The sequence below is a fragment of the Hippichthys cyanospilos genome, chromosome 21 (genome assembly GCF_059441005.1).
Source record: "Hippichthys cyanospilos isolate Australia breed blue-spotted pipefish chromosome 21, RoL_Hcya_1.0, whole genome shotgun sequence".
Taxonomy (NCBI): domain Eukaryota; kingdom Metazoa; phylum Chordata; class Actinopteri; order Syngnathiformes; family Syngnathidae; genus Hippichthys; species Hippichthys cyanospilos.
The window spans coordinates 8,681,159-8,708,382 of NC_142389.1; the positions used below are offsets into that span (position 1 = coordinate 8,681,159).

The 27,224-nt window shown below is 38.4% G+C and overlaps 1 protein-coding gene across 6 annotated transcripts in view; it reads left to right on the forward strand.

Annotated features, from left to right (window-relative positions):
* Positions 1-22,701, forward strand: part of dync1i1a (dynein cytoplasmic 1 intermediate chain 1a) — a 48,691-nt gene extending 25,990 nt beyond the window's left edge. For all 6 annotated transcript variants that reach the window (XM_088404430.1, XM_088404431.1, XM_088404433.1 and 3 more), the window contains 7 exons: positions 6,415-6,561; positions 7,658-7,771; positions 7,854-7,987; positions 10,646-10,790; positions 15,191-15,331; positions 18,930-19,055; positions 22,075-22,701. In XM_088404430.1, coding sequence (XP_088260556.1) covers positions 6,415-6,561; positions 7,658-7,771; positions 7,854-7,987; positions 10,646-10,790; positions 15,191-15,331; positions 18,930-19,055; positions 22,075-22,185 — 918 coding nt within the window. In that variant the 3' untranslated portion in view covers positions 22,186-22,701. The remainder of the gene's footprint in view (positions 1-6,414; positions 6,562-7,657; positions 7,772-7,853; positions 7,988-10,645; positions 10,791-15,190; positions 15,332-18,929; positions 19,056-22,074) is intronic.
* Positions 22,702-27,224: the final 4,523 nt, after the last annotated feature.

The following is a 27,224-nucleotide window of genomic DNA, read 5'->3' on the forward strand; positions in this document are numbered from 1 at the left end:
TTCCAGAAACTTCTCGGTAGTAAAATGATGCGGCCTACCGCTTCCTAATCCGCCTGCCGCCGCCGCCGTCACATATGCGTGAGTGTTAGCCCACCCACACTGATGCCGCGTTTGATGTCAGCGCCGCTGTGTTTCCCAATTATGACGCTTGCCCCAACTACAGCAGCGTCAATATGGAAATAATCGGTGAAAGCGTCATTGTCAAAGGCATTGATCTCATCGCTCCAAAAATGTTACAAAATGCATAATCCTATTTTTTTTTCTTCATTTTTCCCTCACGCGTGCAAGTGTTTCCTAATGAAGTTGAACAGTGGACTCCCACCCGTCATTAAACATTTCATTGTTTCACTGCCCTGTAATTTATACTGCCGCTATAATCCGTGCGGTTTTATGGATGGACTGCAGTTCTGCGTCTTGTTACATTTGGATTCATATACAAATATGTTTTGCATTTCGGAAGGTATTAACAGCACATTTTTTGAGTCCATTGAGTGTTGACAGGAGTTCTGAAAAAAATGTGTCCAGGCATCTCTGATGTGTGTATGAAATAAGGCCCAATATGTGCAAATGTACAAAGTCAAAGTTGGGCGGCATCTTTTCAATGTTCAAACTAGAAAATAATCAGAAAATGTTTTTTTACATTGAATATTGCAATTATAATTTAACAGGCAATTCTTATCAAGGTCATTCTATGTATTTTTTATGCAGCTGTTAAAGGGTCAACTTGGGACCTTAAATAAATTTTTAAAAGTGTTAAAAAATTGACTCAATTCAATATAATTCATTTGATATCGGAACACTTCTAGTTTTGCAACAAATTAAGTGGCAAAGGTGGACTTTAAGTAATTTTACTTTAATAAGTTGTTCATTTGGCTCATTGAAATAATGAAAAATTAAAAAAAAAAGATCAAGAAAAATTACAGAGCAATTCTGCAATATATAATGACAGAAATGATAATCTTTGTTGTAGAGGGTAATTTTTTTTTTTATTTAAACAGTCACTTTTTTTAGAACTGGTCTGACTTCAAAGGAATATCGATTGCAAAAAAAAAAAATGCAATCCCTCCACCCCCTACACCAACAAATTTAGTTGTTTTCAAATTGATTCTGTTGGTGAATACAAAGGACATTTCTTTTGCAAGCTTTTGAAATTTACAATCATTTAATGTATTCCTTTGTAATGAAAATCTTACACACTGTCCCTTTAATTTTTTTGAAAATTTACTTTCTTAGAGGGGTCTCTGACTCCAAAAAGTTTGAGAATCCCTGCAATCAACGTTACACTGGTGAGGCGTTCACTGACTGCTCACAATGTGGGAAATTTTAAATACCTTTAGTTTAAGGCGCAACAAATGTATAACTTATGGATATGAACACATGAAAATATGATAACTTTACAAAAAATGGGATTTATTCTGTTTTGCTATAGTTTTTACATTGCTGCCAACGTCTTGGTGCCTCTTATATACGGTAACATAGAAAATACCAAGATTTGGCCCCAAAATTTGCGTCTTATATTTTGGGAATTACTGTAATCAGTTTTTTAAGCCCACCCACCAAAACATAAATAAATAAATAAACACAGGGTGCTTGGAAGTCTCCCTTTTGCACTAGTTAACTACTTTAACTAAAAAGAATCAAGAATGAGTCCCTGATCAAAGAAACCAACTGTTTACTGTATGCATGCGCTACACGCATATGCATACGCATGGCTTCGTTTGGCAGACCCTCTGTGTTGGCGTTGGCAAGCCCAGAGAGGAGCTTTAGTGGTATTTCGGCCATTTTTGTTTACCCAGACCAGCCCGCAAAAGGATTTCTCATCTGGTGGAGTGATAGGTAGATGGTTGAGATCTATAAATGTGCGTATGTCGGGGGGGTGATACAAAATCGCTGGGGTTTGTGGTTGAGGTCTGGTGCAGTGGGGGCTTTATTGTTTTAGGATTACAGATGGTTTTATGTTTCAGATGAGGTTTTGGTGAGGTCAGTCATCTACATTTCCTGAATGAGCACAGAAATGTTTGTGCTAAAATTGTTGCTTGGTTTTGGTACAATGCTCTTGGTGATCTTAGTGAGTTTACGTTGAAGTGCTGATCTCACTTATGCTGTTTATTTTTGGTGGGGTGTTAAGATGGTGAGACTCCAAAAAGGTATTCAAGAATTTTCTGAGATTTCTAAGAATCAAGTAGAAACAGGAAAAAAAATAAGTTTGTTAATGTTATGTTAAAATTTTAACCTGTTTCTGGTGACTAGCACATGGCCTTTTTGTCCGATTATGGTTAAGCCCTATTAACATGAATTATTATTAATCTATAATTTATAGATTAATAATAATAATAATAATAAACAGCCGTCATTGGCAGTGAATGAGTTGAATAAATGGCCACAGAAATGTATGATTGGGTCAGGCAAAAATAATCTGAAATCTGTACATCCATGTTGCTACACGAAAAATTATTGAAGTTTGCACGGTTATTGCAAGGGCTGCTGTAAAATTGATGTCTGATTATCACTGGCAAGTTTATTTTCTGAGTCTAGTTTCCAAGTCCAGTATAGTCTAGTTTCCTAAGTCTAGTTTACTGAGCGTAGTTTGTGATGCTCATTGTGGTTGGATTCTTGTGTATAAAGACTGTAACATTTCACTTCTGTGTCCTATATGCTTTTATGTCCAAATCCTCCTCCTCACGTGACAGTTGCTGTTGTTGAATGTAGCCTATCATTTTTTCTCCCCAACATAAAAACGACATTCATCATTACCATTAAATGATCGTGTGTGGCAACAAAAAGAATAATGTGAAATAGAAGCAAAGGAACCCTCCGAGAGAAGCCTCATCCAGCTTGTATTCTCTGGTGAAATATAAACCGCGGTTGCTATTTTCTCTTTCCTTGGCGAAAACCGCATTGTGACAAAATTCGAGGGGTGTCATAAACTAGTGCAGGCAGGGGAGGTGGTGGCGAGGAGGGACGGGATTCAGAAGAAGACATATCCATCTGGTCCTGATAAGACAGAGTAGAAACCAGATGAGTGTGGTAAGAAGGGAGGTGTGGATGCACTGTATCCACTGTCTGCAACCCCCCCCCATTCTCATCATGGCACTCTGGCTTCATCTCTGCCTCTTGCAATATGACTTCAGTTTATTACCCGAGGAAAGGAGGCAACAAAAGAGGGAGGGATCTATTCTTCTTCAGTAATCCTTCACTGGGTGCATTTTTCATCATGGCCTGCCATGTGTGTATTATATTTAACATAATACTTCCCATTAATATAATAAGGGCTGCCAGAAGCACTTGTGAGCCAAAGTGGCCGGTAGCTGATACTCTTTTGGCAGTGTCGAAGATTTTTTTCTAGTCTTCCTGTCAAAAAATTACATGTATAAAAGGCCATGACTTTAGCTGCTACCTGTCACCCTCGCCTTACCCTTCACATCCACTCTGTCAAATGTTGTTGATTTGGGGATGGGGGCAGCAGTGCTGCATGTGAGATGAGAATCACCCATGAGGGCCACATGGTATTTGGGAGGGAAAAAAAAAAAATGTCGGGCCTGATTTGGCTAGCAATCACATGTGAGAGCTGTTAAGGTGTTATTTAGACAGATGTGCTGCTGGGGTGTCCAGATGTATGAATAGAAATGTACATAGGACTTGAAGGTGAATTATTCATTTTAGAATAACAAACTGTAAATCATATGGACGCTAATCCATGCAAATCATGTATTCAAACCATTGCTGGGAGAAAAAAGGTCATAAAATCAAAGTAAGTTCAAGACGATATAAACATCTACATCAAAGTCGTTCATCATATCATCATCTACAGTATGTGTACATATGTATATGCAAATATATATATATATATATATATATATATATATATATATATATATATATATATATATATATATATATATATATATATATATATATATATATATATATATATATATATATATATATATATATATATATACACACACACACACACATACATACACAGACACACCATATTTTCCGCACTATAAGGCGCACCGGATTATACGGCGCACCCTCAATTCATGACATATTTTAAAACTTTTTCCATATATAAGGTGCCCCGAGTATCTAAGGCGCATATATATATATATATATATATATATATATATATATATATATATATATATATATATATATATATATATATATATATATATATATATATATATATATATATATATATATATATATATATATATATATATATATATATATATATATATATATATATATATATATATATATATATATATGCCAGTATTTCAAGCTTTTCAGTTATCCAGATTCACTGTGTCATATCTGTGCGTGAAATAGATACTGTAACTCCTTACGATGACTACAACTGGTGCATGAGATGAATCAACAGCCCATTTCTCCTCATACACAAGTCACGTTCCTTAAAGACAATGAATATTGTAATCTCCATCGAGGAAGACGGAATCGCTGCAGAAATCAAAGAGCAACCAGACAACCACATTAGAGCCCGAATTTGGATGTGCGTAAATGCTCATGGCATATACAGTATAATACCAAATCTTGAACGCATCCCTGTGATGTTAACTATTATTGCACTTGATAAGTAAAGCCGCCACAGTAGCCGTAACATTTATAACATTTCTATTTCAATAATAGCTTGGTTATACTCTGGTTGTGCCATCAATATAGCCATATCCCTCTTTATCGAACTATATAAATAAACCTTTCAGAGAGGGCCTCTTTGCCGACTTACGAGCAACTTTATTTTCACCACAGAAGTTGAGTTTATTTTGAGTCTTGACATCTGAAGCGACTCCCGCGCCATTCCTCTGGAAGCCAGTACTCTTCAGAAGAAACCATAAAAAGAGAGAAAGAGTGTTTGCTTTCCTTCTGGTTTCTTTTCCAGTCTCCTTTACAAAATGTACTCGGGTTTGGAGTCGGCTGGTTTGCACATGGCTCAGCGGTCGGGATGGAGAGGGAGACAGCGGGGAATGGATATCGCCAACATTTCAAGCCGTTTTGATGCTTTGAAACTAACTCGAATCAATGTGATTGACAATGCTTGTAGATTTTTGATAAGCTGCTTTGTTCGCATATTTTCCTATTTCCAGTTTATTCTTTCATTATGTTGGATTACAGGATGAAAATAAAACTGCACGATGGCGCGCTATTTTTTTTCCCTCCGAGCTCTAAGAATAGACACTACAGTGGCTATGGGTCAGAGAGTGCTGGCTCGAAGCCTGAAAGGGAAAAGCAGCGAAGAGGAACCCAAACACAATACACACAATATTAGGAGTGTGTATGTGTGTGTGTTTGAGGGAGTGGGGGTTAAAGGGTGCGCTTGTCATGATGGAGGCTACAGTGAGCGCTCCAACGGCTGCCGGGGTTTTGATGCTGTAATGTGAAACGGCTGAGGGGGAAAAAGGACTACAATTGCCCCCTTTGTCCGGCCCCCGCCCCAGCATCACCCCTTCTCTCCTCTCTTCAGCATACCCACAATATGGCCAAACTCATCATATCCTAGGCTTGTCTCGTCATAATTGCCACCCAGCGCGAACATTTCATCAACCTACAAGTTGTCCTGTCCTCAATAAGCTGACCGACCACTGGTGTTATATAGATAATAATGAACTATAATTTAAAACACTTAAATGGTCAAACGTTTTGAAACAGCCTCTAATTCAGTGTGTGTGTTTTTTTTTTTTTTATCATTTAAACATTGCCTCAATTGTACATTGAAACACAAGTCATCATCATTATGATAAAATACAAGTGGAAATATCTGGTAAACGTAACAATCTTATTTTTTCCCCCATATTGCATCAACACCTCGTAGCATTATAGGAACAAATGCTACAGTCTTAGAATTTAGCTTACAATTACATTTGAAAGTATTTGCAAACATATTTTCAAATACTTTTGAACACCCCTGTTGTTTGTTTGAACACGTCTGAAGATAATTGCTAATAAGATCGAATTTTTCCCATAATGCTACAGGGTATGCCCATCAACACCCTGTGGCATTATTGGAACAAATGCTACATTCTTAACATTTAAAATCCAATTAAAATGACATATTTGCAATTACGTTTGAATGGACTTTCAAATATGTTACAATGGACTTGTATACTAATTGATAAAACACAGCGTTTTTTTCCTCCATAATGTTACAGAATATGCTCATCAATACATTTAAATTAAACACAATAGAAAGTATCATTTTGGGGTATAACATAATTTTTGATGAAGACTAGATTTACATTGTTTTAAAGTGTTTGTGATGGACAATAAAGTATTAATGCTCCATAACAAGATTTTCTACTTCCTTATATTAGGCATCTAAAAAAACCCCAAAAAAAACAAACCTCACCCCACAATAGCATGCGCACAACCCCACTTCTCCTGTCTTTTCAGTCTCCAGTGGTGTCGGTGGGTTTCGCAAAGTTTCATCCCAACCTCGTGGTCGGGGGGACCTACTCGGGGCAGATCGTCCTGTGGGATAACCGAAGTCATAGACGGACCCCGGTCCAGAGGACTCCGCTGTCGGCTGCTGCACACACTGTGAGCCTTTATTATTATCAGTCGGGAGGTTTTGTGTTCAAATCGTAGCTCTATACCTAACTAGATATCTTGATCTTATACGGAGATGAGAGTTTAATGAACAGATGGATCAAAGATTCAAAACTCAAATCCATTACAACACAGTGTGTAAAGCACAGTTTATGTGGGGCTGGGCAATAAATCACATTTATTTAATTGACTCATTTAGTGCCATGGATGATAATTATCCTCTTTTAAAATAGGAATAACAACAATAGATAATAACAATCTGGTCAAAAATGTGGGCAATCCTTCTGAATTGGCAATGAAAACAAATGGGTTGTCCCCTGTTCTATATCAAACAATCCATTGGGAAACTGATTTTAAATAAGTATTCATTGTTTTTATCTGAATATTTTTTATATATAAATCAAACCTTTAAATACATGTTTGTTGGGTTTATTCCTTCCAATAAAAGTGATTCAAATCATAATTGTTGAGAATGATTGAACAAAATTTTGATTTTTTTTTTTTTTGGCCATATTACCCAGCCCTAGGTATGTTATTGAAATATATTCCCAACCGTATTGGCCCAAAACTTAGTTCAGAGACTCCACTACATTCTTTGAGCCTCCCCAAATAGCGCAGGCATATGCCGTACTGTACACTAGCACTGTACACTTTACATCATAACGACAAGAGTTGTATAATCACAGCTACACACACACGGCGTATATGGTCGTGAAATAATGAGGTCTTTGCTCATGCCCTCTCCGTTCAGTGAGAGAGAGCGGCTTAGCATGGTGCTGATTGCTGAAAGGATTCTTTGTGTGGCCCAAGACACAAATCAATTACTAGCCAGTAATGACATTATGGTTTCACACACTCCTGTGGATTTGCACAGCAGTACATGTAACCAGATGGAGAGTCCATTTAGAAGAAACTCTGCACTGAACAAGCGAGCCTCCTGGATCTACCGAACATTGAATGATGTCATGATTATAAGGGTGCAATCTGGTATTGATGTAAAAAACAACGTGCGCAATTAGAGAAAAAGTATAATAGAGTGACATATAAGGCTAAGTACGGCAATAATGTGTTTGTTCCTTGTTTGTAGCACCCAGTGTACTGTGTCAACGTAGTTGGCACCCAAAATGCCAACAGCCTGATCACCGTGTCCACAGACGGAAAGATGTGCTCCTGGAGTCTGGACATGTTGTCTCAGCCTCAGGTTTGCACCACGGCATCCCATAATACCAAATATACGATATATGTACAGTTTTTCATTGTTTCAAGGCTTTGTGTTTGTGTAGGAAAGCATGGAACTGGTGTACAATAAAACCAAATCGGTGGCAGTGACCGGTATGGCCTTCCCTACAGGAGATGTTAACAACTATATTGTAGGAAGTGAGGAGGGCACTGTGTACACTGCGTCCAGACACGGCAGGTTGGTGGACACGCTCAACAAATTTCAGATTTGTAAAAGTACCGTATTTTCCGCACTATAAGGCGCACCTAAATGCCTTCATTTTTTTAAAAAGCTGATGGTGCACCTTGTATATGGATCAATATTGAGGTGGGAGATGGGGAATGAACTGATAAAGTAAGCTTTATCTTTTTCTTTTGTGTTTTTACAGTTGAACAAGGTTGGTCATATTGACATTGAGTTATTAGGCTATTGAGAGTTATTATTTGAGTTATTATTGTTCTTACTTTGCGTATTACTATATTGTAATTGAAAAAGTTTTAAACTATGTCATTAATTGAGGGTGCGCCTTATAATCCGGTGAGCCTTATAGTGCGGAAAATACGGTACAGTGGGCCCCCGGGTTACGAACTTAATCCGTTCAGCGGCTACGCTCGTATCTCGAATTGCTCGTATAGCGGGCAATCCAAACCCATGTTAATTCGTGAATGCGTGCAACGCGCGCCGAAGCCTTAGGTAAAAACGACACACTGTATACATATATTAAAATTGAGTGACATAATCTGCTGTACACTTGCATTATATGTTAAATACAATGAATAAATAGCTTTTACCTTTGAAACGACGAGACTTGAGCTGGGTGTAAGCAGAGGGGGGCAGAGTCTAACGCTCAAAGTTAATACGACGATAGATATGCTATTGGTCTTACAGTGTTACAGTAACTCTTTCAGTCAGGGTGCAAATCATGCAGATACTAAAACATCATCCTCTTATTTCTTTCTTTACCGCTGCTAGTAATTTTAGAAGCTATGTCTAACAGATAAAGTTTGCAAAGTCTTCACAACATTCCGTTTTTCACTAATTTTCTCTCCTTCCTTCCATCCTGTCCCATCAAGCTAGATAAAGGCGTTCGGCCAATAGCATATCGGCATTTCTGTGATTGACGTGTGACGCCGGCCAATAGCATCTCCGTGAGTGAGACCGGGTGACCTTAATCGACCAATAGCATATTCGCATCTCCGTGACTGACTGATAATTATTCGCACTTTTTTTTTTTAAACGGTTGGAATGTATTGACAATTAATTAAAAAAAAAACACACATTTAAACCAATGACAATTCTTTGTCCTGCAATCGGCACATTTAATTTCATGTCAGCTGTTTTTCCCTTTAGCTGTACAAACACTACACTTAAATGGTAATATATTTAGACACCGTGAGTGAGACAGTTAGTGTGACGTTGTAAGACCAATAGCGTTCACGTTACTACCACAAGTATCTACTGATGATTGATGATGTCACTACTGTTGATTTTATTGACGCAAACTAACGAGAACATTTCTACATACTCAATGGCCGGCATGTCGAATTGCTCGTAAGGCGAGAGGATTGTTCGTAAGCGGAGGACAAAAATCTCCCTGATCCACGCTCGTAAGGCGAATTGTTCGTAAATCAGGGTGCTCGTAAGCCGGGGGCCGACTGTACTTCCCAACATGGACAAAAAAGGAATGGAACACTTTCTTCATTTTTTTTTGTCATCGTCAATAAAACGACAGTTAGGTTATATTTGAGTTACCAGAATTTTTTAATAGTGGACGGTTTAGATTGGCGTTTTAGAATTTTTTTGCAGACACCCTAAGGTCAACAGAGATGGCGCTACATGGTGGCCTGGGGTGGAATATTTAGATATATATGATTCTTTTGTCATTCTTGCTTGCATGCAATACGGTCTTCCCTCGTTTATTACTTTCCAAAAAATACCCACAATAATCGATATCCGAATTATTGCTTCTGTCCTCCCCCATTTTTTTTTAGTTAGTTTCTTCTGTTAGTTTCGGCAAAAATCAAGATTTGTTTCTGTCCGGTCTGATTCGGGAAAAAAAATATCAAGTGAAGTAGCGAGGTAACCCTGCAATAGAAGGAGTACAGGTTGAATTATTTTTTTAAGAAATAAAATTGCTTTTTTTTTTTTTTTTTCAAGAAAAATAGCAACATAAACCTGCAACAGAAAATGTCATAGAGGTCATAATGGTCATAAAGAAAACCTGCGAGAGACACTGACACTCAGATACAAATGATTTATGATTATGATTCATTTCTGATACAAATGATTTAGCATATTTACATTTCTGTAATTTATTACCGTATTTTTCGGACTAGAAGCCACGTCTTTTTTTCTCATGATTTGAGCCCTGTGGCTTAAAGTCCAGTTTATTTACTTTTTATTTATGGTACATATTTTTTCGCTACCCACCAGGAGGCAGTGCACCTGTAAAACAAATGTGTGTATCAATCTGTCATTTTGTGGAACAAATATGAAATAAAGCTGAAAAGATGTGAATCAATGGCTGTATTCAAAAAGAGGTTTAAAAATATACTTGATGATAAAGAACGATGAACTGAAAAATTTTAGGGCGTCACAATGTTTATTGCGGACGATCAGTGCAACACTCATGCTGTTAGTATCTGGTGTTTATTGCATCTTGTTGAGGTCATTCTTAGCTAAAACACAGGCTACGGATTTGCACGAGGTCCTTCTGCATCTGGTGCATTAAAAAACAAAGCAAAACAAAGAGTTATTCCGTGGTTAGCTATAAATGGGAGTGAATGATTAAGGTCAGGGTTGCATTTATATACAGTAGTTGTTTTGAGGCTAACTGTTGTTCTTTCCTACTTTTAGCAAGGTAGGAATCTGTGAGATGTTCGAAGGCCACCAGGGGCCCGTGACTGGGATCAGCTGTCACAGTGCTGTGGGCGCTGTGGATTTTTCCCACCTTTTCATCACTTCCTCCTTCGATTGGACAGTCAAACTTTGGAGCACTAAGGTGAGTGTTTGCGTGTGGGTCAAATCTTAAATCCTAAGAGGAAAATGTGAGCTCCGCAAGTTAATAGCAACCAATCAGGTTCCATTCTGAGAAACAGGACAAAGAGGAGTGCACAAAATTGAGGGGGTCTCAGGTGTGGGGAATCCCCCTTTCCTTTGAGGGGCACCACAGGAATGCATTTTTGCCTCTCATATTTGCATGCGGGCATGCAGACTACCCAAATCTAAGTATGTGCGTGTGTGCAAACAGATGCTTTTACATACCTCAAGCAGGCTCCCTCTGCTTACCTAAAACCCCTCGGGGTTTACCTTCCACCCACCAATCACTGCCTTCACAAACCGGAGCACGGTATGCAAGCGCATTTTCGGGTCTCGGCCCCGCTCAAGTTCAAAAGAGCCTTCAAAAAGCAGGCTGCTGGTGGTTTTACATTACGGAGTTCGATACTGCGGTTAATATACGGAGGCTGAAACGTCATGGGAGCGGGGGTTTATGTATTACATGAATTCTTTTGGTCAGGGTCTTAGTGAGTAAATGGATTGATGATGTGAGTTTGCCACTTTAGTTTTTCTAGGAACTTCCTATCAGAGCAGGTGATCTTGATTGAAGGTTATATAAAATTTTCCACAGCGGTCTAGATCCTAAACTTGTCGTCAGTAAGCTGCACTGCACACATAGAGATGGACAAGCATTCAGTCCCATCTTCACTGACTGGGAACTGAACCCACTGAACCAAAACACTTAACAGTGACATGGACAAAGACATGTACCAACAAAAGCCACAAAACTGCTGACTATTCTTTACAAGTTCCCCTGAGATTGAATTTGTGGAATGTTCAAAGCTGTGCTGATAAGTTCATATTTTGTGTCATTTTTGTAAATTATGGATGTTAGTTGACCGTGGGTCTTACTTTTAACGAAGTACTTTCAACTCTTGGTAATTTTCCGCCCAGGATGATGATTTGGCCAAGAAAGAAACTAACTTGTTTAGCTCTTAAGGCCAGATCCAGGAATTTTGTTTGTATCAATCACAGAACCACTTGTTGACACCAAATGCATACTAACGCCACCTACAGGTCTTCAGTGGACTAAGAAACTACTCAATATTGATTAACCTGTTACTACAGTTATTCTCTGTGAGTTACAAAGCTGCAGTAAATTTCCGCCAAGTGGTATACTTGAGTTTGATTCTTTACGGTACAATTCAGGCCAATAAATTCCAATCAGGCTTGTGCTTCCACTGCGGGATATCCATCACTGCATCTGCTGTAAATAGTGACAAATCATACCATCGAGACAAAAATCAAATTGCTAATTAATATAACAAGGAAGGTAAAACAGCACAGCGCTCCATGCTATCTTTATATATAAACAAGGAAAACAAACAGCATGATATCCTCCTTCTGTCACGATGCACATTGAGGCGACAATTCTCTCTGCTTTTGTCAAACTTTAATGGACATAAAATGGACAATGGGCTTCTTTCTTGTCATATTGAAAACAATGTTAGGTGGTTTGTCTCTTAAAACACATTCGATAAAATAAATTGAAATACAGTGACCAAATTGGGCATGCGGCAAAAAATGTTTTTTGCAAAGCCCCCTTGGAAAGAAAAAAAATTGTACTTGCCGTGGTGACTGGAAATAATCAACCCACCTTCCAATCATCCTTTATCATTATCTCTTAGTGTGCCTAAAATTGTATCCTTTTAAACATGACCAAAAATAAAGTGTTTTCTATTCTCCACTGGTTCAAATGGGCTCCTGTCAGTACAATTAAAAAAAAATCCCATTGGCTAAATGAACTTCTTACAGTATATTAAATAAATAAAATGGATCCAAGATCTTCCCAAAAGTTGTGCAGCATCCATGTTTCACCAAGTTTATGATTGTGTGTATATCCAAAAGACCGCACTTAATAAACGAGCCAAATGGAATAGCGTGTTCTCTAACCGCTGCACTCTTCTTTGAATCAGCTGGAGATGTCATAAGTTTTACATGATCCCTTATGTTTTAGTAATATTCCCTTGTGTGAACAAAGATGGATTCAGGCATTGGTTCAGTCCGCTCGTTTCTTTTTATTGATATATATATAATATATATATAATATCTGTGCGTCAAAACTTGGGTTATGTGGCCAACAGATCAATCTTCCTCAAATAGTGTCAAAAATATAAAAAAAATATATATCATTTTTAAGTTACCGTTAATTGAGATATACCCATAATTTTGGCCTTCATTTTTTGGGGGGAAAAAAACTGTCATATTTGGGGAATTGCGCTAATTAATAATGGTCTTCCATAGTCATTCGACAATTGAAAAAAAAGATAAAAATTGCAGGCGTAAATTAGCATCCGGTAGTATATTAAAAAAAATAAAATAAATGTTTTCTACTTTGCGCATCCAAATCACATGTGGAGTCCGTGGATTCAATTCCAGCTATTGCCTTCTTGTATAGAGTTTGCATGCAATCCCTGTGCCTGCATGGGTTTTCTCCACGTTCTTCGGTTTACTCCCACATTTCCAAAAACATGTTTTGGACATATATATTGGAGACTCCAAATTGCCCTCATGTGTGTTTGTGAGCGTGAATGGTTGTGTGTCTGTGTGTAACCTGCGATTGGCTGGCAACCAGTTCAGTGAGTACCCCACCCACTGCCTGATGACAGGCTCTGGCGTCTTTGTGATCCTTGTGACGATAAGCGGTCAAGATAATGGATGGATGGGTGGAAACATGCTTCTAACAGTTCAGCTTAATTGTTTTTCTTTTTTTTAACAAGCAGGAATATTTTTAATAGGGATCAATATTGAGTCAGAGACCCCTTTGAGAAGGCAAATTTTCCAAACACTGTCTCATCCATCCATTTTCTAGAGCCGCTCATCCTCACAAGCGTCACAGGCTTGCTGGTGCTTATCCCAGCTTTTGGGGCAAAAGGTAGGGGACAGCCTCAACCAAGGGCACTTCAGGACAAATTAGTATGTCCAATACACCTGCCGTGCATGTTTTTGGAGTGTGGGAGGAAGCCAGAATGCCAAGAGAGGATCCACGCGGGCTCGGGGAGAACATATAAACTCCACACAGGAAGGCCAGACTGAGGAGGATTTGAACTCAGGTCCCTGAACTGTGAGGCTGATGTGTTAACCACTGCACCACCGAGCCAAACATAAGTTCCATTTTATTCATCAACAGATTGAATGTGACTACAAGCGTATCAGTTACTTTTCAGCTATACTCAAGTTTAGAAAATAAAAAAGGCAAATCACACGCCTCCAAATAACAAACAGGTTGCTGCCAATTATTTACTCAAAAACAGCATTATAAAATAAAATGCGGCTTCAGCTTTGCTGGCTTTATCGCCTCTTTAGCAAACAATTGTAGACACAAAATGTGTTTTGACAAATTTCAAAATTATTACATTTTAAAAAAAATATTAATCTAGTTGAATTGATTACTTTATTAAAGAGCCATGAATACTTTCACAATTTATTATGAAATAAAATGAATTGAACACTTTTTTTTTTTTTGTAACTCTTTTAGTGCCTAGCGTTATCGGAAAAGGAAACCTCTGGAGGGCCAGTATATTTAGCGTTTTCACTCAACTTTCAAGGCCAACAGAATATGTCTACGTCTATGTAATTACGGGTGGTATCATATGAAAGATTGACTTCCATTCCTTACTTTGAATTGCATTTAGGTAAAAGCTATGTTGTATGTGTGAAAACATTGCTATTCAATGGTCACAGTTATCGCAACGCTCAATTGGTTTATAATAGGTGAGTATTAGTCAAGGATATCAGCTACCCTCCATTAAAAAAAAACGTATTTGACGAGTATGTTATTATTTATTATTGTTAATACTATTTTAAAAAAGGAGAATTCTCTTCCATGACACTCAAAGAGTTGATAACCCAAATTATTTCACGGACCCCCACGTTGAGAGCCGCTGCTGCACTTGAATTTGATTATTCCATTACGGTACAACAATCGCCTTATCACAGGTCGGCATTTGAAATATTTTGCTCGTATGTGTCCCAACAGCTTTGGTGGAGTCAGGGTCTGTTTCATGGGCGCATCTTCCCGGACGCATACTTTTTCCTCCCCGTTCGCCATCTCTGTTGCAGACAGCTGTTGCGCTGAGGTTACAGTACACCTTGTGGAGGGGCCCTCGCTTTCATCTCTCCCAGCGGTTTTATGGCGTTGTGTGAATGCGCGAGGCTTTTTAATTAGGCTGTGCACCCAGACAGGCCCCAAGGCTGAGGCAGCGCCACTCTGTCTGAAGCTGGCTCACTCCCTCTCTCTCGCCTTGATTTTTTTTCGCCTAGCCACTATCCAACCCTGAACGTTGACATTTTTTTCTCTACAGCTGTTCCGCGCCGTCGTAAACATCTTCTGATGTCTTTCAGCAAAACAAGCCTCTGTACTCTTTTGAGGACAACGCCGACTACGTCTATGATGTCATGTGGTCGCCCGTGCACCCTGCAATCTTCGCCTCGGTGGACGGCATGGGCCGCCTGGACCTGTGGAACCTCAACAACGACACCGAGGTGTGTTTTCCGTGACGGATGGCTGACTGAAGGTCATCGCAAGTGTGTTTTTGTTCTGTTGACGTGTGTCCCGAGGGCCCGTTGCTACGCCTCGACCTGAACCGCACAACCGAAAACCCGGGCGCTCCCCAGCCCTGTCGCCCCCGTGGGCGTTTCCCACAGCCCTGGCTTTAAATCACAACGGGTGACATCCACTCGGCCCGGCTCCCGTCCAACATTCCGACAAACCTCCTTACAGTATTTACGCAACTTCAGCAACATCTTCCATTCTCAAACTATGGTTAATTAAAAAAAAAAAAGTTCCTGTTGTTTGTTTGCGAGGACCAGCAAAAATGTTTTGACTTTGGCCTGGCATTTATTTAGTCACCCAAACGCATCAGAAACATGTCATCCAAATCAATTACTTCATTTTTACGTGTTCTGTTCATTTTTTAGGAATATGACGCCAGATGCAGGTTTGACTCATCAATCCCAGAGACACGGTCTTAGTTTTTGTTTTTGTTGTTGTTTTTTTTATGAGTACATCCATCTACCTTTTACAGATGTTTTCAATTATTTATTTATGTTTTACTTCTTAATTACCCAGAGGAATCGATTACTTGCTACCAATCATTTGAGAAATACAGTACTTGGATGAAAATAGCAAAAACATGACTACCTCAGATTGAATGTCTGCGCCCTTAAAAAAAACAAAAACAAACTTTTAAAAATGTCTTTGGACTTAATTGAATTAATTATACAAAAGTGTCAAGTACTCAGTTTTTCGTTCGTGTGTTATGTTTAATTCTCTGCAATAGTAATAACATGTATTTAATCAAAAGTTTCAGAACTTTTTTATTGTGTGTTTAACCCTGCTAGCTAACAAATCTTGTGCTTCTTTATATAATTCCCTTCAGAGACTGCAATAATATTTTAATTAAAAAAAACTGTTGCAAAAATTTTAAAAATGATTATAACAAATATGCATTCATAAAAATATAGACAAATTCTCTGTCGAGCACGAGTATTGTCACAAAAAAACTACATTCAACATTTAATATAAATTTAAATGGGTCAATTTGACCCATAACATAACAGGAGGGTTAACTAACAGCAAGTGAACACACACAAAGTATCATTACCATGTTCAGTCGCATATGATTTATGACTGATTGGCAAAAAGAGAAGAGCTCAAACTGGCACGGAAATAATTTCATGTTCTCTAGTCCAGACATGCCGAAGCTCCCCAAAGGAATGATTTCCTTTTTTTTTTTTTTTTAAATAAATTAGTTCGGATGGAATAAAGCAACGAAGCTATGCAAATGAGCCGACGAGCTCAATAGTTCATATGGGGGCATTTTTGGAAACACACTAGCACATAGCATAGCTACTTAAAATGAGATGCCAAAACTTTGTGATCTTTGTTTACTCATCTCATCATAATTTTAAACTTCCAACTGTTTATAATAAGGGACGACCAAACAATCAACTCATTTAAAAAAATTGTTATTGTGTCAGAGTGATAGATTTATTGTAATAAATTAATCACAGTCATAGTTATGTGGTTTTTTTTTTAATAATCTAATTGTTAATCTCTAAATTTATGATCTCTGTATGATGATTAGATCTGTATTCATGCATCGGGATTCTTGTGCCTGAGTTGTTGCTATTGACTCCTTGCTTACAACAAAAGCTTCTTGTTTAGCCTCCTACATAAATGCAAAGCTGTGACTGTAGCCACAGATAACAATGTAGCAAGGCATAGCAAAGATTTTTTTAATCAAGCAACAATTAAATGGATAAAAGATAAATTTCTGTACAACACAACAAAACACAAATAAACAGTGTAAAATGTCATTCAAAAAATTAAATAGTACAAACCGTTTAAGGAATGTACATCATTGTAGTGTAATGTAAAGTCATTTTATGTACAGTGTTGTTTACATGACACATGCGCTACAGAAGTCACTGATGCGTAACATCGCATGCGTCACTTAGCACATTTGTGCACCAACTTTCATTTTCACCCATGACAACAACTGAGCCTGAGCTGAACATTTTTTTCCCCAAAAAAGTAGCTCCAAGATGTGCTGTGCCTTAAAAGCAGACATAAATGTGGTGCAAGATTGACTGCTCATGTGCTCAGCTAGCAGACAAAACCGTTGCGTATGATTACAGGAATGAAAATATTCAGTCAACCTTTATCTGACAACTATGAAAAGAGCACATGAATGTAGCGCAATTCATGGCTAACAAACAAGCTAAGCGAGAGGACATAGCTAATCACCCTCTTGCTAGGTGGCGAGACAAACAGCAGGAACAACCCAAGCTCTAATAGTTTTCTCTTTGCCTTTCATAAAGCTAAGCACGTGCGTCTCATGTTTTCTTAGTCTGAGGATATTTGTTTGTTTACTGAAGCGGCTTGAACTGGCTGACTGGGCTGCATATCATTCTCATGAATGTGTGAAAGAGATCATTTACATTTTCACTTCACAATTGATTGAGAATTTACCTCTGACTTCCTTGGACAAACTAAAGAGGGTCCTGAACGAATGTAATGAAACTTTTCGTGGATATATATAAAATTATCCCCTGGCTATTTGTTCTGTGGTTAGCGCTTATGCTATGTTAATACTTGAATCTTGTTTTCCAAATATTCTATAAAGCAGAGAGAGGATGTGGGACATCTCTTTGGTGAATAATCCACTAGGAAGAAAATTGCTCTCATTTAAACTTCTAAAGAAAAAAAGATCTTTTGTCATAGCGGTGTGGATTACGCTGCTAAAAGCAGAGATAAGTGTCTTCCTTTCTTGGTTACCATAGAAACAACACCCACAGTATCCTCCACAACTTTCTCCCTTCGCATATTTAGTTTTCCATGTCACACAGCCCGTAAATTTACCACGGCAAAACGAAAAAGGTGCGTTCCGCTTCTTATCGATTTTAACCGGGCAAGCGCGATGATGTAATCAGGATCGCCTGCAGAAGTCGCGCATATGACGACGTTCCCATGGTTCCCTCAACGGGGGCCTTTCTTGCACAGAGGAAGAGTTCATTATAGACGGCCTAACTGGCCTAACAATGTGCTTGATGGGAAACATTTGCTCTCACACACACAAACGGATGTACAGAAGGTACACACACAACACACACAGTCCAATGGCAACAGACTTCCATTGTTAGCGTCATATTAAAAACACAGTCATAACAACATTAACGGAGAAGTGCCGAGCGCCTGGTTCTCATTTCCAGCAGATATTCACACACACACATTTATATACAGTACAGTCAATTGAAAGCGCCGCGTTCCGATCCGGTTGGGCGGCGCTGCGGACTGTAGCGGGCTAATGGCAGCCGCTCTGCGGTTAGCTCGGCTTTAAAAACTCGGCGGCTCTGTGTGTGAGGCGACACCGTGCCAAGGCCTCTGTCTCCACTGGTGACATGTGTCACATTCGCCTGCCACATGTCACCCACACTTTATATGGAAAGCCCTCAGATGTTTTCCTGGCATCCTAAAGATGCTACCCAAGCGCTATTTCCATCAGCAACATCACATGTGGCCTAATATCGTTTCGTGTCCTGTGTAAACTTGACGGACGCAAAAATGTTTGTCTGCTAGGTGCCGACGGCCAGCGTGACGATCGAAGGTGCGTCGGCCCTCAACAGAGTGCGATGGTCATCTGGCGGGAAGGAAGTGGCCGTTGGAGACTCCGAGGGCCGAGTGTGGGTCTACGATACCGGCGAGGTATTCGAGCTTGGACAAAACTCTTTGGAGACGCTTCCTTATAAATCTTTTCGGTTCCATAGCAATTTTCGTTGAGAAGAGTAATGGAATTTAAAGAAGATTAGGGCGAGTGAAGGAAAACAAAAAGGCGGCGGGATTCTGATGTTTTTCAGGTTTCTTTACTCTTAAAATTCTCACTTTAAAGGAAGGATTCTGAGAAAACTCAGTTTTTTGCTCACTGGTCCTCATTTAGAATTCTGAGTATAAATTCAGAATTGTGACTTTATTCTCAGAGCTTTCTCTAAAGTCTGACTATTACATTTCTGACTCGTGACTAAAATTTGACTCATAAAGTGAGAATTCTGAGGATAAGGTCAGAATTCTGACTTTAAAGAGATAATTATGAGAAGAGCCAGAAATTCTTAATACAAAGAAAATTCGAAGGATACATTCAGAATTCTGAGAATCATCAGAATTCTGAGATATAAGAGACCTAAATTTTCACTTTAATCTCAGAATTCTGACATTAAATTATGAGTTCTCAGAATTTTCACTTTTCACTGACTATATTCGATCACTTTAAAGTCAGAGTTATGAGAAGGAAGTTGGAATAATAATTTTCAAGTGAGAATTCAGAAAAGTGTCAGAATTGACAGTATGAAGTCAGAGTTTTGAGAATATATTCATCATTTTTGATTAGTTTCAGAATTTTCACTTCACATCAATATCTGTGACTTTAAAGTGACAGTTATGAGAGTAAGGTCAGAATTCTCATTTTAAAGTGAGAATGTTGTGAATAGTCAGAATTATGAGGACAACAGGATAATTCATTCTTTAAGAATAAATTAAAATCTTCAAGGAGATTTTTTTGATAATAAAGTCAACAAATGAGAAAAGATATTGTGAGAGTATTATGACTATTCAAAATGTTGATTTCAAACTGAATTCAAAGTGTGAATTCTGACTTGAGACGAGACCCTTGACAATCACAAGCCTCACTTTATTCTCTAAGTGTGAATTCTCAGAATTCGGACCTTAAAGTGAGAATTCAAAAGATGACTTTAAACTCAGAATGTCAGAATTCTGACATTAAAGTGAAAGTTTAGGACTCTTATCTCAGAATTCTAATGATCCGATGAAGTGAGAACGCTAACTTTTTCCGGGAATAAATTCAGAATACTGAGCTAAAAGTGCCAACCATTCTTTTCCTTCCTGGCTCTAATCTTCTTCCATATAAAATGACTAAAGCTAAAATTAAAAAGAAGTACAAAAACAATAATAATTTCATTCAAACAAAACCTAGCATCTAATGGAAGACCGTTTATTTGTTGTTACATGTCAATGGCAGAGGCTGATGACCAAAGACACAAATTATTTACATTAAAGAGTCGGTAATCTAAAAAAGTGATTTCTGTTCAAATATAAATTAGTAAAGCTCTTTACAGAAAATACAACAATTCCAAAAAACCTCCCAAGTCTTCCCAGAAGAGGGCAAGCTGTTTATATAGCCAGCTTTGACGTCCCAATACGTTCGTCTACATACGTTTAAGTGGTAAAATGCAAGTTGCTCTGTGTAAAATAACACATCTCCATGCCAAAAAATGGTGAGAGACAAAGTGCTAAATTGCACGGGAGAGACTTCATGAAGCTTTTGCTGAGTGTTTGCTGTCCACACTGCACTGTTGTGACGTTTCATGTACGTTTGCTCTTCTGGTGAATGGCATGCAGGATGAACTAAAAATATAAAGTACTTTATGCTACAGTACAAACCTCCACAAACACCACAAGGGATCATTTTCAGTCTGTTAGCCCTGCGCGTTTACCCAAATGTCAGAACTGTTATGGATGTGTGTTTGATCCCTGTTCTCCTTACTTTTCTTCATGTCCTCCACCTCACTTGACCAATACCGCAAAATGGCTCCCGTAGTAGCAGGCGGGCATTTCCAGTTCAGTATCAGTACGTTAGCTTGATTAGTTTTAGCATAATTTAACATGCTTTCCTTGTGTGGTGTGACCGTGGACCCCATGTTACAACGTCCCTGGCTTACATTTTTTGTGGATTTTTTTTAAAATATTCAACTTTTTTTTTTTTTTTTGCAGGATTTAGTTTTACCTTAACTTTACATGTAATTCACTCCTTGACCAAACTCATATAGCTCAATCACTAAATGATTTTCCTTTACGTACATCAATATAGTTAATTCGCAAGATGGAAGCATAGCAATATTTTTATTCAGATTTGACAGTTTAAACCGGAGCACAGAAACACACCACAAAAGTAACTCATTGTTAATGTCAATACATAAACTTACACAGTAAATCTGGATGAGCATTTTGCCGTAAATTGTGACCGACATCCACGCTTCTCATTTTGTATTCATAGGCCAAATTCATCAGACATTGTGCGGTGAAATTCTGCTTCTGATTCTTTTTATGTTTTTGAATGGCTAAAAGGGAACCAGCAACTGTGGCTCTATTTGGATAAGTCAAAATTTTTCACATATTTTTAAGGATCCCCTGACAGCCTGAAAAGGTATACAAATTATTAATTTAGAAAAACAATAATGCTCTGTTACACTGAAACTGACATGATACAAATTTGCAATATCGATAGTATTTCACGATTTGTGATGCATTTTCACAAACTCAGGCTTATGTCTCCAAAAACTAACAGAGACATACATATATTCTAATTCTACAATTCATTTACTTTTTAACGATTAACAATACATGGCGGTAGCTCCAAAATTTGAGGGATTTACAGCAATTTGAATGTTGCTAGGCTGAAATCTCTAACTTTGGGTCAGGGTTATGCATCACCAATTTGAATCTTTTGGCTGCTGGGAAATGAAAATCAAGACTGTAGGGAGGTTGTTTTGTCGAAAATGATTATTTTTTGTCAATAACCCAAAACTTATCTCAGTGACATACTGTAAGCCTTCTTTTGATAAAACGCATCACATTTTTTTTTTATGTCAGTTTTAAACAAATTGATTTGACAGAGTGTAATTAATTTGATCGTATGACACCCCTCCACCAGCTGTCGGTGGCCCACAGTGACGACTGGACACGCTTCGCCCGTACGCTGATGGAGATCCGTGCCAACCACGACGATGGTGAGGAGGAAGGGCCTATGGAGCTGGCTTCATAGAACGCTCCGACGAAACAAAACTGAGTCTTGAGTCCGAGTGTCAACTGTAGCATGTGCTTCTTACTGTATGTTTGTGTTGGCTCCCAGCCTTCGTTTACAAAATTTAGACTGTGGTAATATTGATCTTGTTATGTTTTGATTCTGCGCCTTTGACGTGTAGGTGGATCGTTGGGTTATGTGTGGCGAAGATATGATGTGTATTCTACTGACGCTTTGCACTAGTGTAAAAAAAAAAAAAAAAAAAACTCGTAAAATGGGTCTCCAGACTCTTGTACCGTTTACAAATGTCATCCTCACTTAACATTTTACTTGCATGCAGCATTCCATGCAGAGATATATTGTGTGGTTGTCGCGATACTCTATCATGGACTACAATAGTTTAATATATGGCAATTCAGAAAACGTCTTGTTATTTGGTTTTCTCATAAGCTTTTACGTAAATGTCACTGACAAGAAACATTTGTACGCTGAACACTACTGGAATAAAATACACAAGTTAACGTTTCATTCACAGGAGGAAGACACTGTGTGTCCATTTTATGTACATACGCACCGCAGCTTGAGAAAATGTGTTTCTCACATTGTGTAATTGGGGCGATTACATTCTAGGTCACGTATTGGGTCATGTTTTATGGTAAAAGCAGCCCAGCTGAGATTGTTGTCGACGAGCAAGTGATTCCAGAAAATGCCCCACTGGGAAATTGTGAGATGACAATGAAGTCCAACGGGTTCTAGCTGTCCTGATTATCTGACAAGGGCTAATGTCCAAGTGGCATCTCAGGCTCTGTTCTAAAGGCGCACCGAGATAGTTCTAACTGATTTGGTGAGTTTTGTTGTTTTTTTTTTTCCTCACATTTGAAATTGGTCTTTGAAGTCACTTGGCTTCTAAATGGATTCAAATCCAATGTTTTGTTTTACCACAGATGGATTTTGTGGTCCACTGCCACTGATTAAGGCTGATATTCCTCTGCGAATAATGTGAACAGTCAAAAATAAAATAATTTCAAAAAATAACTCAAAATGGGTCAAAAAATAACTCAAAATTGGGTCAGAAAAACCCTGACCCTAAACCCCAGCCTTTTGTGTTATATACTTAACCCAAATATTTGAGTAATGTAAATTAAAAAAATAAATGTTTTGTACAAATCAACCCAATTGAGTTTTTTAACAAAACAACCCAATTTGGGCTTTAAGCCCAATGTAGCCCAAAAATAACCCAACATATATTGCAAGGGACGAGCGATGATACATTTTACATTTGGCCTGGATTTATTGCAAATACATTCTAGAAACAGATGGGTCAAAAAGAAGCTGACACAACATTTTGAGTCATTTATCTAACCCAATTTGTTGGGTCAAACTGACAACCCACAAAACAACCAGAATACAATTGGGTTGTTTCATGGGATACAGTTCTTATTTATGTTGAGTTAAAAGAAATAAAGTACAAAACCAGGCCGTTTTTGGGTGGTTATCATAAGTTGTCAGTCTTACTCAATTTAGGTTATTTTTGACCCAACAGCTTATAAAGAGTAAATACATAAATGACCAACAATACAACCTCACAATCATTGGGTTGTTTTGTAGTCTGGTCCCTTTAACTTAACACAAATGAGTAAACTCCAAAGCAACCCAATTTTGGGGGTTGTTTTGTGGGTTATTTATATTTATTGTACTCGTGTGCCTACTTTCTATGAACTGTTGTGTGAAAAATAACCCAGGCACTGACTACTTATTGGGTTATTTTGGTCCAAAACATTGAATCAAATTGAATAACACATTTAACAATCCAGAATTGGGTTGTTTTGTTCTGTCATTGTCTATCTGATAACTTAGTGGTTATCCGTTTAGCCCCCCCAAAAATGTAAACGTGAATAACCCATAAAACAATCTTGAATTGTATTGTTTAGGTCTCATGTCTCATTTTGACCCAAAATGGATGATTTTGTACAACGTTTTTTAATTGAGCAGGTACATACATAAATTTGATTAGGTTTCTGAGTTATCCCTTTTGACAGAAACAAGTAACCCACAAAACCACCCATTTTGGTTGTTTTGTTGGTTCATTTGGGTTAAACGAAAAACCCAAAAAGTCGTCGGACACCACTTTTTTTTTTTTTTTTTTTTTTACTCAATTTGGGTGATATTTAAAGCAGCAGCGTTTGAGTTGCTATATATGTAAATTAGATCATGCAAAGAATGAAACCAAACGAACACACCCCAATCTGGGTTAGCTTGTAGTTTTTTCCATTTGACTCAAAAGAAATGAGTAAAATCAAACGTTTGTGCGTTGTTCAGTATTCGTATGACCCAACTATTTGAGTCGGATGACTAACCCAGAAAGCCGCGTCTCTCTTTTAGGCTCATCTGTTTCTCGAGTGTATCAGCAAACAATCCCGGCAGAATGTAAAATGTACACCATCCTGCCACCATCCTGTGGTCTCGACTGCACCAGCCAGGGTCACCACAGCGCCTGCTGGCATCCCCGTGGAGACGCAATCAAGAGTGTACTCAATACACTCAGGCATGTTTCTAAAAGGATCACTTATTTCGAATCAGACTTGGCATCAGCGATCGAATGAAAATCTCAAATGCGATCGTAACCGCCACGGAGTAAAGGGTCGAATTATTCTTTTCTTCCCGTTTTGAAAAACGCGTGGTCAAGGTGGTTAACCGTGAAGCAGGATGTCCGCCACATACAATGAACAGTACGCAAGCGCGTCCGCGTGGCGTTACCTCAAAAGCGAGGTCGTTATTTCATCACTAGGCTTTTGTCCGCCTCCTCCTCAGACAAAGGAAGGTAATGAGAGCAATGCACACTGTCAAAATGACTGGTGGACCGAGGGCAGTGACGACATTGCCCCCGACCACCCCCATCCACTTGTGCATGAATGGCCTCAATCATCCGTGCCGCCGTCATTACTATCAACCGCACCTTTGGACGCTTTACCCCTTTGCGACTTTTGGGTTTTGTGCTAACCAAATGAGCTATTCACGAGGTCAGTGGCACCCACTGGGGGGAGCCTGACCACCTGCGCGAAGGCCATCAATTATGTGTTCCGCGGCTTTCACTTAAAACATACTGAACATGTACGTTATGTTTATTTGCATGTTAGCAACATTACAACAAGCAAATCTTGGCAGATGATGCCTCAGGAATGAATAGTAAGCTTAATGGGAAAGTTGTTTTGGGGTTGAGGCCAAAGATCCATTTTCATCTGTTGTGATGTGTGTTAAAATCTAAGATAATGTCAACATCTTTTGTCCAGGGTGCTGGTTGCTATGGACATTTGAAATGTGAATGTGCGAAAACTTAAAACGCGTTTTTCTCAAAAAGGGATTTCAATTTGGCAACATTCAAGGTGATGCAACTTCTTCCATTTTTGAGCAACCACGTGTAGTATTTATCATATCAAAGGGAATTAAGTGTAGAATTAAAAGTTATCAATTAGCTTGTTTGTTAGCTATAAATTGCTCTACATTCACATGCTCTTTTCATATTTGTCAAATAAAGGATCCCTGAAAATTTTTGACCGTATCAAACACTGCCTGCTCGCTGAGGACATGAGCAGAAACCTTGCACCACATTTAAGTGGGCTGCAAGCCACGGCACATCCTGGAGCCACTATTCAAGAAAGAAAGAAAAAGTTCAGCTCAGGCTCGGTTGTTGTCATGGATAAAAAATAGGTAAGGGAAGCGAGTAAAAGTGAAGTGATTTCTACACATACATGTGTGTGTGTGTGTGTGTGTTTTCTTAGGGTACTCTGACTTCTACCATTGGCATATGAGATTATTTTGTCTTGATGTGCTCTGTAACTCTCCATGGTGCAACTGGGATAATCACCTAATGGAAAAGTGTGCGATATAATTGAAGCAGCATTTACCAGTGACCCGCATAAAGACGAACAGTATATAAAATGGATGAACAGATAGATATTCCATGTGCGTACCTAACATCGTGGCCAAAACGTGAAATAAAATGTAACATGAAGACATTTAATCCAGTCGCAAAGGCCAACGATGACATTTTTCACAGACGCGGCAATGCCTGACTAAATAATGCTCGACAAACCGAGCAAGTAATTCAATTTCCTGTGCCGACCGTGAAACACTAATTGCCAGAATGCTGAAACCGCTGATAAATAAATGTGAAAAAAGGGAGGATAAAAGTGTGACAGTGACGACAAGCAGACAGAAATCATGGCTCGGATTTCAGCCCCGGAGTCTGTGGCTTCCAGTCTCGTGGTGGGAACGCAAAGAAAAATTATGATTATGAATTATGATTTTTCCAAGTTACGCTGTGCCTCGACATCTAAGAGAGTGCTGCTGCCATCAAATTTAAAACAAATATGTCTCTTCATTCCAATGTTTTCTCAAAAAAGCCTTTGATCATGTGACTGTGCCGAGACGTAATTCATATTCAGACAAATGACGTGCAACAACTTACAACATATGCCATATGAAATACTACAGATCATTTTCAATAAAATCGTACAGTTTGGAACATTTTTTTGAGCTAACAGTGGTTTGTAATAAAGGCAAATATATAAATGCCTTGAGATACAAGCCTAATTCATTCCGAGACAACATTCATAACTAACTACAACATATGACATATGAAATACTAAAGATCAGAGTTTCAATGAAATTGTACAGTTTGGAATATTTTTTTGAGCTAACGGTGGTTTGAAATAAAGGCAAATACATTGATGCCTTGAGATACAAGCCTAATTCATTCCAAGACAACGTTCATAACTAAAAAAAATTCCCCGAAAGGAATATATGACAAAAAGGCAATATATTTGTTCCAGTCATTCCAGTTACCCTAACCCTAACCCTAACAGAGGATAAAGAATATGTGCCTATGGTTTAATTACTTGTTTACATGTGTTGCTCCACCATTTGTGTTATATGACCACAGCTTGAATGGTATGAACACATCTAAGGCGTTTCTAATTGTTAGCATAAAGCTACCAGCCATTTAAAGCCTAACATCTAGTTTTCATATTTAGAATTTGACAAAAGTTTAACTTTTGATG